Genomic DNA, 11129 nt, shown 5'->3' with positions numbered 1-11129 from the left:
TTTTTTTTTTTTTTTTTTTTTTTTTTTTTTTTTTTTTTTTTTTTTTTGGCTTTGTTTACATACCTGTTCAACAGTTCTTTGTAGAAAATCCCCCACATACCCTTTCATGTTTACAAACTCACAGCCCTGAGCGTCATCTGTACTTGTTTATCTTGCTGTCAGGGAGCAGTCTGCTGACGGGGCCTGAAGGTCTGTCGATGAAGGAGAGGGAGAACCTGAAGAAGCTCAAAGCGCTGCGCCGATACCGTCGTCGGTACGGCGTGGAAGCCCTGCTGCACCGGCAGCTCAGGGAGAGGAGGCAGGCTGTGACAGAAGGAGCTTCTCAGGTATGACATTGCAGTAGTAGTGAAACTAGGAAGCCTTCAAACTAATGTTTAAGGGTCACTTCACCAACCGGTATCTAGCCTTGAAAATAGTTTCAAGTTTGTTTGTACAGGTTTCAAGATATCCATGTCTAAAATTTCCGCGGCCATCCTAGTGTACGTGTGTGCTATATATAGCCCTATACTCATTTAGCAAATGATATCTTTGTAATTTGGTGCACCGGCCCTTTCTGAAGAGAACTGAGCCCATCAAAAACATCTAGAATGTTCAGCATAAAGGGCTGTTCCTAACATTCAGGAATTATGTTTTTTAAAGGGTGATTATAGTTATAAAGGAAATTCTAGATTGTGTTTTGACTTTATTTGACTCTTCTTTACTCCGTTGTAGCCACACTCGAGAACCTTGCAGGAGAAGTGCATCTCCTTTGAGGAGGGAACCCGATGTACCAACCCCTGCCTGCCCATGACCCGTCACTGCATCTCACGTATCCTCAATGATGTTTTCATTATGTGTCTGGAACATAGTGTGATTGGTTTACATATACAACAACCTGTGCCCTGTTTCAGAAAGCGGGTTTAATATACCATGAACTCTGAGTTGACTAACCCTGAAGTGGAAAACCCACCATGGCCTCGATCAAGACCAGCAGCTTGCAGTAGCTGCTGGTTTCCAAGGGTGCCTACATGAACTCCTTCCTGTGGTCTGTTGATTTTTCCCAGAGTTATAAAGGGACTAATCTATTCAGTTGGAAGGAACAAAATCCCTTCTCCACCTGCCTTCCTTTTTACCCCAAATCATTGGAGGTAGTCTCATATTTTCAACAAGATTTACGTTCTAGATTTTTCTCTTCTAACAACAAGAAAATAGTTTATATTGCAAGTACTTAACTTTGTGTGCTTCTATTTGTCATTTTAGTTGGGGGGGGGAAGTTGTACAAAGCCACTCGGGCATTACAGTCAAGCCTTTTGCAATAGAGCTGGAGCGATGCGTTGCATAATTGACGTCATAGATGACAAAAATACATTGGTTGAAAGAGGTGGCTGCATCCGGTCAGAGCATGCATTCCCCTGGAGAACAAGCTGTAACCCCAAAAAGAACATTTCAATGACCCTCTAAAGTCTGCAAATTGGGAAAGGCTTATCAGAGCAGTACAACTGCTACGCACAAAGCGAAAGCATCCTGGAGAGCTCTGTGTCCCGTACCTTTCTGTAATATTTAGAATAAAAATATTTCTTTGGGGTAAAATAATTCTTAAACTAATACACTATTAAACAAAAACTTTGTAATAATCACTAAATCAGTCATTTATATCAATTGACTAATCAGGAAAATAATCGTCAGAATAATCGATTCCGAAATAATTGTTGGTGGCGCCGTATAGAAGATTGTACTCATTGGAATGATTTTAGTACTTGCAATAATACTTATTATACTAACTCGTGAGGTTAAAATGTCCCATTAATCAAAACCACAGGCCAGAATTTAGTTTAAATTTAGTTATTTTTTTAAATGGGAGCAGTTCTCTTTTTTTGAATGCGTGTGTTTGGATATTGTGCGTCATTGTCCTTGACACCCAGACACTTAGACATCTTCCAGGACGGCAATCAGGTGCTTTTCAAAATGTGCCCGGGCCTGAAAGACGTCCCATGTGAAAGCCCCGTGCACATGGGGCAGTCCGATGATCCTCGCTGCCCGCTTCACCTCACCCTGCCTCCCCCCATGTACCAGCCTGAGCAGGAGCTTCCCCCACAGGAGCAGATCACCACTGCAACCAGAGACATGTATCTGAGTGCGGCCGAGCTTCAGCCCACAGAGAGCCTCCCCCTAGAGTTCAGTGATGTACGTAGACATGACATACCAGTGTCCTCTAATCTGTATGCGTTGTATTAAAAATGTGAGTGCCACACTTATTGTTAGGCAAGATTGCTGGTGTGTTTGGGTGCTTTCACAACTACTGTAACGTCTGCTGGTGCGTTTTCCTGCGTAGTCTGTACTGCTCAGTGATCAGAGCCCTGTTTTTGTCAAATCTCAAGAAGGCAATACTTAGTTGCTTGCCTGGCTCAGACCTCGATACACTACAGGAGCTGTTTAGCGCAAACTTTCAGAGTACACTATGAAGTTGAATCAGAACCACGTTCCCACAACAAAAGAACTGAGACATTTGTTTGTGACGGGATTGAGGCGACTTCTAAAAGTGAACAAAGGGGGCAAAAACGAACCAGCGGCTGATTACGTAGCTTTGAAAACACCCTGAAGCCGAAGATGCACCAAGCGGTGGTTAAAGTGTGGCCTGCGGCGAGCCACAGTGCGACGTCTATGGAAAGCTGTGGCTGCTGCTCCAAATTTGGCGAGCTAAAACCGTTTGATTCTGCAGTGCAGTGCGGCCAAACTGAAAGTTCTGGATAGTATGACTTTTGTTGGCAAATTGCAGCCAGAAAATACCCATAAACCAATGAGTAAACAGAGTCCTGTGACATGTCGAGCTGTGTTACAAAGGTTTCTTTCCTGCCTGAAGTGCATGAACACGCCTCCCGGCAGCAGAAACATTGTGGCAAGCCGCACTTCGCTTGGTGTGTTTCCGGCGTAACTGAACAACCCGACCTGGTCCGCTGTGTGATAGTGGAATTGGGTTGTTTTTTTTTTTTTTTGCGAGAATTCAAAATGATTGTAAATTGTTGATATATAGATTGATGGATGGACTTAAGCTCTTGCTTTGTTTGTATAAAATCGGTGTGAACAAGACCAGATCCATAAAAATGTATCAGGGAAAAGGTTGCTACACCCTTGAACTACTACTACCGGCACCTTTTTAGAAGAAGCAAATGACTTGTTTCTAAGTGTAGTGACTGTTTACAACCCGTAACAAGCCACTTGACAGGCTGTTACGGTCAGATTTTAGTTGTGATGTCCTGATGATCAAAAGTTTAGATTTATTCCACAAATCTCTGCAGCTCACAATTTGCAGTTTTATTATTGTACAACATTTTATAAAAAAGTATGAACACAGAATTGGGCATAAAATAATGCTGGATCACAAGCTCAAAAACTGCATGCTTACAAAGCAGCAACACCTGAAGCTGATTGCATTGATCTAATTATCCCAAACCGAGGACGCTCCGCCTGGTGGTCGGAGGTGTAAACATAAATAAAAACGTATATACATACAACTTCAAATGGCTCCTACAAGTGTTATGTTAAGCTTTAGATTTCATCCTATTGTACAGGACCTGGATGTGGAAGGGGACGGTATGCAGGGTCCTCCGTCCCCCCTCCAGTTTGACACGGCCCTGGCCCTGGAGGACCAGACCATCAGAGCCATCGCCGAGGGCCCGATGGACATCCTGACTGGAGAAGACCCAGACCAGGTGGACATGGACGCCTCGGGACAGGAGCTCTCAGAAAGAGACATGGATGCCATCATGCATGATCAGGTTAACTCTCAGTCGGGGCCATCTTGAGTCTTTCTTTGGAAGGCTTGTGTCCATACACTGTTCATTGTATGTAATGTATGGCTCTAATAAAATATTGGTCACAATCTTTGTCAGGACTTTCATACTAAAAAGATGTACACGCATGTTGGCTTCAGATAAAACTTTGGAATATAGTTTTTAAACAATCAGCACCGTGTCTTCTGTCCCTCCTCTTGTACATTGGGAGCATGTTGGGAAGGGATCTCCTCATCGGTCAACTCAAACTATTTAATGAAATTTCTCTGCTTACGTCACTGCTTGTAAAATGTAGGAAAACGATCAACCAGCTTTGGCTGTAGTGCATCAAAAAACCTTGAAAAAGAGTGAAGCCAGTCATGTCCCGGTAAAAGAGGGGAATATGGATTGAGATGGTTTGATGTGATTATCTTTATCTTGTTTGCTCAGAGGTTCAAGGCGCTGACTATGAACTGAATATCCCTGGTTCAAGTCTGTCTGATGACCTTTTGTTGCATGACATCTCTCTCATCATTTTCTGTCATCTCTCTACTGTTGACTAAAAGTAAATCCTCCACATTCTTTTGTTACATTTATTTACAGGTTTAATTTTCTTCATCCACAAAAACATGAAAATGACGGTGTTCCCATCTTTATCAACCAATGCTGATTGACCAAAACATTAATACATTATATTACACATTAATTAAAACCCCAGGGAAAAAAAAATATATCCTAATGGAACATTAAACTGTAAAACAACCTCTCACACTGCAAAATAACAGTAGACTAAGATTTAAATCCTATTAAGAAATTTCTGGTTGTGCTCTTTATCCCCTGGTCTTACTGGGAATTAAAGCGTCGGTTTACACTTTAACCTCAATTCCCCGTCGTCTGAACCAGCTGTCTAACATCTGGCTGACTGAAATCTAAACAAATCTTTATTTGTATTCATAGAATCCGACTAAACTAAATACTGAACAGAGTATGTGGTCCTGTCTGTCGTTGCAGCACGTTGATTGGTTTGTAGCCTTTGGTTGTAGCAGCCTTCACATTGTGGGAGTTTGGACAAATTTCCATCATTGTCAGAATTTTGATGCAGCCTGTCTTGAGCCTGGTTTCCATCCAAATACACTGCACATTTTAACTTAATTCTCAAAAAAAATTGCAAAAGAAAATGCAAATGTCTGCACCTTTCCATCCACTATTCTGTGAATGTTAAGATGGTTGAGACTCCACTGTGTGATGTAGGACCGCTGTTTTTAACTGATGACCAAACAATTTCACCACACTCCTCTCAACCATCCTCTGCCCGAAAATATGAACATGCTTAGAAGCAAGATGTTACAAAAACAAACCAGTGAAGCAAGTCAGTAAAGAAACAAATCATTTGTGTTGTGTCTCCACATTCTTGTACTCCATCTCAGACACACACACACACACACGTAGGAATTTCAGCCATGACAACAACACACGTAAGCGGAGCATTCTTTGGCTGGAATTTACACCTTATTTTAGTCACAACAGCAGAGCAGTAAATGTACCACCGTCCTCCTAACTTCCTGTTCTTCCACCTCGGTGTTGTCAGAGGTTGAGGGAGGTGGAAAAGAAGACGCCACTGATAATTCACTCCAAGACATCGTGTCTGCTGCAGTAGATGCTCCTACAGATGAAAAACCTCTGCGGCTCCATTTGCAGAATATGTAAACAGTCCAATAGTTTACTAGACAATACATTCATTTATACTTGTCAGCATGTGGATGGTTTCTTTGTGTCTTCAATTGCCTTAAATTGTACTCCATCTGTTTTAAATAAAAGTAGGACACTCATATTGCATCCACAAATAAACAAGTTGATACATTTGTTGAACTTAATGATCTCCAGATGGTATTTAAAGTGCATTAGGTAAAGGTTGTGCTTCAACAAAGGGATTCACGTTGGAGGGCTTGACCCAAAATCCAATAAGCATGAACAAATGTGATTGGGTAGCACACCCAAAATACTAACAATTCACTATTTGATTGGCTTACAACACAATACACACACACACACACACACACACGGAGTATACGGATTCAGTTCAGTAATATGAATATATTGAAAGTATGCCAATGACTTTAAAAAAAAAAGTATATTGAAGTTATGTTTGGCAGCATGGGGACAGCCTCCCCAAAAAAAGAAAAAAAAATTGGGGCGGGTAATGCAATTTCATGCAATGACATCACTTTTCCTCAACCCAAAACACTAAACGCCGAGGCAGAGATTAGAAAGCGGCTGCTGCTGCAGTGGAGGACGCTTCACAAATGAGCACAAGATAGACCCGTTTAAAAAGGAAAACTAGTATATTTCTGTCTTTTATTAATCCTACAGAGGCAGCGTCGTCTTCGACAGTTTCCAACCAAATGAGGTGAGTTTTGAAAAACCAGGAAAATGCTGTTTCGTGTCCGCTTGGTCGCGATAATTGTTGGAATACCGACAGAGGCTCTTGGCATGCTTTTCATTGATTTAACAGTTACCGGTGAAGCGACGGTCTGAACGGCTGCAGCCTCAAGCTAAACGTGTGGGTATCTTTCTTTAACGTTGAACGCCCCGGTGTTTTCCAACGGGGTTTGTCCGTTTGTGGGAGAAACGCAAGGGCGTAACGACATGAACGTGTCGGAGGGGACGCATGTCGGTGCAGGGTTTGGTTTTCTTTTTCGAGGGCCTGTCCCAGAGAGAAAAAAACGTCATTTTTCTGAGCCGAAGTATGTTTTTTGTTGAGTTGCATGAACAACGTGCTATCTGAAAGCAGCCCCGTCGCAGTTCTAGCCTCGTTGTAAGGGGTGAAACCTTAAAGGGGAACATGGAAAAGGGAACTGACATCCTAACGGTACATCTATTTGTTCTTCTCACAATGACGATGAAAAGAAGCATTTCTTTATTGATAGAAATATAACCCAGAGACAGTGGTACACCTTCACCAGGCTTGAATCAACCAAATAATGAATGAATTAAGGTGTGAATATGTCTGCAGCAGGGGTGTAGTGGAGGATAGACCACCCTGGTTTATATAATGTGGAGAGAGGATCGTTTTTAGGGATAAAACACATTTGATCAATGTCTGCCTTATCACTAGTCTGCAGGGATGTCAGTCTGTTTATACCGGCTGGTTTAAAGTTCCCCTCCACTTAGAAATGTGCATATATTTGCATCACATGGATGTTTGAGCTTCACTGTGCAGAATAATGTTTGTGCACAGTTTGATGCTTGCAGGATGTTTTTAAAAGGGGGAAAGTTTAAGAAGTGTAGTAGCAGGACTTTGTGACATCTCAAACTAACGAGATCTAATTATATGTAACTTGCATGCATCACACAAAACTGAGAGAAGATCATTCGGTGAAGTGGGACCTGTTTAGGAAATGGGAAATATTTAGGTATTCGTAGATTCTAAGGAGATAAAAACATAAATGCATTTTTAGTATTTTATGTATCTGCTTTGTTAAATTATTGAATATATCAGTATCTGTGTATTATGGTAGATAACTGATACCATTACATAGTTTGTACACCAGAGATGTTTACATTGTAAGATGTTCCACTCAGTATGTATTTTTAGTCACAATTGAAACAAAAGAAATCCAAGGGATCTGCATTAAGATGTTGTTACGACTTTTTTTTTTTAAACTTCCAAAGCAATATCAGCCTCAAAAATGTAGTCTTGGTTGGGCTTGATCTGTAAACGCCAGACAGTGAGAGGAAAAGGAAGTGAAAACAGTCCTTAGACAGATTTCCATCCAAATCTTTCCAGCGAATTTGGCAAAAGATAATGCAAATGAATGCACGTTTCCATCCACAGTACTGTCACATGACACGACGTAATTAGAAGCGCGCCAGTCGAATCTCAAGTGGTGGAAAACTACACAGACGTGTGGACTTTATGTTTGTTTCATTGGTTTAAGAAAGGGAACCATATAGTCTCGTCGGTCGACACAGATCGGATGTTTACGTCAGCTGTTATTTTTAGTGTTTTCAAAGGATGTTTAGGTCACATGCTTCATATATGTCACAATTAATTTGACTTAGTTTCTCCACTCTCACTCAGGTTTTTTTTTTTTGAATGCACAAATTAAAACATTTGCATCAAAACAGGTGGATGGAGTTTGGTGTTCGTAGCGCCAAACTAATACATGGATTACAACTAATCCCTGTTGTCTTTAGAGAACTGGTTGTCACAGTTTCTAAAGACCAAAGGTCACTTCCTCAAATTGCTTGTTTTGTCTGACCAAACTCAACGATCATACAACACAAAGAAAAGCAGTAAACCCTCACTAACTGCGAAGCTTTAGCGGGGGAATGTTTGGCCTTTTTGTTTGAAAAATAATTGATGAATAGTTTATGCTGTGTTAGGGGTGCTCCCCTCAAAGTAATGGACTGGATTGGTGCCCATGTTACACAAACGTACTTGGAGCAGTATTGGCAGTGAATACGTGTTGCTGGATCATACTTTAACAATGCTGCTATTCAGTAAATGTGATACCACATTTTCTGAATGGCATTCTAGTCATGAGGAGTGGATTGTTTGTTCTTTGTTTTCACATTGCTAGGGATTTTATCGGCCATAAACATGTGCCGGCAATCTCAATAAATTGTGAGGCATTTTCTGAGATTAAACAAGAATTAAGACATCTACAATGTTGCTGTGTTGCTATTCCAGAGTCCTTTTTAAAGGGGGGAAAAACATCCACGCTTAATGATCTGTGTCTGTTGGTTTTAGGCCAGATACAAGCTCATGATTGTCTCATCGTCTTCTGAACAAAGACCAAACTTTAGGTTAAAAGAAATGAGGATGGAAGGATTGTTTGGACTCTCGCCGGCGTTCAGGCCGTAAAATCTTTAAGTTTCACTGAAGATCTCCTGTAAAATGCTCGATGAATCTTTGCAAAAATGACGTATCCATCGTGCCTTTTCCAAATTGCATGTTGATGTAATGTTGTAGTTTGTTGGTTTTGGCCATTGCAGACAAATACAGCATATAATGTATGAAATCCTGGTAGACTTCATGGCACAAAGACGCATTAAAACAGTGACCTCATGACTGGTACAAAGTGATGGACTCGTTTCCTGATAAAGGGAAACGATAGGGTTTGCTTTGCTTTTTTCTTTGTCAAACCCTTCCACCTACATTACCCAAAATGCAACTCAATTGCCGACAGTTTAGTCTGAGGTTTGGGTGTGCTATATGCTAGTAGCTGCTTGGTGTAGTAGTAGCTCATCTCCTTACTGTCTATCAATCTGTCCAATCATATAAAGGCAAAAAAATAATCTTTTAAAAAATGCTAATAGCCGCTAATGTAGCCTTTAGCTTGCTGCAAAGATGAGGAGCGTGCTACAGACGTCTGGTAGCTCACTTCTTTCTAACTCCACACACAGATTTTTTTTTTCTTGTCAAATCATTAAACCCCAACCAACGGTTCCTCAAGTGATATCACTGTGACCTTAGTAGTTCTCCTCAAGTAAACAAACATTTAAAATGTGTAAAATCTGTGGAGTTCCCAAAACATATAATAATAATTTATGTCTGTTTTTCCACAAAAAAGTTCAATCAGCAGATTTATAAATTCTTAAGACTCGTTCCTCGAATTTTAAAATATCCAGAGTCACATTTCTCATTTGAGTTGACTGAGAAAGCTCAATTCAAATGAGAAATGTGGGCAAAAACCAGCTGACTTTGGTTCTTGCCCACATTATAATCCCACCCACCTACATTAATATTTCTGTCTACTTGGTTGGCTGTAATGTCACAAACTCGTCTTGTTCGAACACGTGTTACACTTAGATTTAAGGTGAACCCCCCCCCCCCCCCTCCTCCAGCAGTCTTCTGGCACCAAACCCAATCCTGCACAGTGAAGGTTAAACATCCAAGTGAAGAAAGAATAAGCAAAACACATTTCTGGAGTGGAGGGAGACCTTTCAAATCAACCACGAGGACAGAGATACGGCAGCGTAAATTCAAAGTTTACTCTGTTGATTGGGTGAACTTATTGCTTCTTCTTCTTCTTTTGAGAGGCTGGGGAGGATTTAAGAATGAACATGTCACATTCGGAAAAATATTTCATCAAGAACACAAGGACCCACTGGCGCTGTGGATGTTTTTTTGTCCCCGAGGAATGACCTCAGAGCTGCAGATAAATGTGGTTCCGCTCTCCGCTCGCTGCATCACATTTATGGACCGTGTGCTCCGTGTTTGAACTTGATTGAAGTTTTTTGTGAGAGGCTCTGTCCCAGCGCAACTTTTGAGATTGCATGTCCAAGCTGCGCCGCATTACATCATGAAGAGCCGAGCCAGTGACTTATTCAAGTGTAATGGGCAGGATAAGTGCTTGCTCGCTCTGTTCGCCTCTAATTGTTCACAGATGTTCTTGCACGCCTTTGTGTCCCACATCTTGTTGCAGCCACAGACGGTGTTCAGACTTTATTAGAGAGGGGAAACGTGGCATGGAGTGAGTGTTTAATTTGGCCGTTGTTCCTGTTAACTGGTTTTGGTTATTTAATAGGCGTTGCAGTCCACCGAACATGATACAGTTGAAACGATAAGTCCAGGTCTTGATCATAATTATACAGGTGATTTAAGCAGGTATCGATGAACGAGCCTGATGGCAAACGAGAGGAAATGAAAATGAGGAAGCACCACAACAAGCACATTCTTCTTCACCTCTGTTAATTCATGCAGCCAGTCATAGTCATAGTTGATCTACTTTGATAGTTGATTCATCATTTGAGGCATTTTTCAATAAAAAGATTCTCATCTTCTCACTCTTACAGCAATTTAGAGCTGAAATAATTAATTGATTATTCAATTGGTTGATCAACAGATCATTTGAAGACATCACACATTACTCTGGGAACTTGTTATGGCCATTTCATAGACTAAATGATGGATCAATAATAAAATGAATCATTAGCTGCAGCCCTGCTGCTTTGTGTAGCTATATGTTTCAGGGCTGCAGCTAAAGATGAATCGTTTTTATTAATCGTTGAAAATTAGTCAAATTTGACGTCTTCAAATGTCTTGTATCAAACTAGTAGTGTACAGTCTTGCTAGCGGTCTTTTTTTGTTGCTATATTTGCTTGACAATCAATTATCAAAATAGTTCCCTAGTTATTAGACTAGTCGTGCAACCTGAGGCAAAAAGCATGTAAGTTTTATGGAAAAAAAGACCTTACAGACTGTCAAGGTCAGTCCGTCTGTGAAATATCACTTTATTAGGTCGTAGTTCAGCAGCTTTACAGCGAGGAAAGAGCAACGGGACAGTAATGTAGTCAGTTTGAAGTCTGGTCGGGGTGCGCAGACGAGTCAGAGCCTCCTGCAGTCGGCCTATCTCTTCAGTATCACCATCCCCC

The 11129-nt window shown here is 41.0% G+C and overlaps 2 protein-coding genes and 1 non-coding gene across 5 annotated transcripts in view; all 3 read left to right on the top strand.

Annotated features, from left to right (window-relative positions):
• The window catches only part of kansl2 (KAT8 regulatory NSL complex subunit 2), an 8986-nt gene extending 5127 nt beyond the window's left edge, over window positions 1–3859 (top strand). The window contains exons 6-9 of the mRNA XM_031844714.1: window positions 163–326; window positions 712–808; window positions 1910–2163; window positions 3549–3859. Coding sequence (XP_031700574.1) covers window positions 163–326; window positions 712–808; window positions 1910–2163; window positions 3549–3782 — 749 coding nt within the window. The 3' untranslated portion in view covers window positions 3783–3859. The remainder of the gene's footprint in view (window positions 1–162; window positions 327–711; window positions 809–1909; window positions 2164–3548) is intronic.
• LOC116382695 (small nucleolar RNA SNORA2/SNORA34 family) lies at window positions 951–1084 on the top strand. Its single transcript, XR_004212731.1, has one exon. It is a non-coding gene; the product is annotated as a small nucleolar RNA SNORA2/SNORA34 family (small nucleolar RNA).
• Window positions 3860–5475: 1616 nt separating the features above from the next.
• Window positions 5476–11129, top strand: part of nckap5l (NCK-associated protein 5-like) — a 37340-nt gene continuing 31686 nt past the window's right edge. For 2 of the 3 annotated variants that reach the window (XM_031844691.1, XM_031844693.1), the window contains exon 1: window positions 5476–6156. The gene's annotated coding sequence lies outside the window, so the exon portion shown is untranslated. The remainder of the gene's footprint in view (window positions 6157–11129) is intronic. The other variant, XR_004212706.1, reaches the window with a different exon arrangement.

Source organism: Anarrhichthys ocellatus, unplaced genomic scaffold (assembly GCF_004355925.1).
Source record: "Anarrhichthys ocellatus isolate YVR2014 unplaced genomic scaffold, GSC_Weel_1.0 scaffold5, whole genome shotgun sequence".
NCBI classification, from domain to species: Eukaryota; Metazoa; Chordata; class Actinopteri; order Perciformes; family Anarhichadidae; genus Anarrhichthys; species Anarrhichthys ocellatus.
This window is presented reverse-complemented; position numbering and strand designations above follow the sequence as displayed.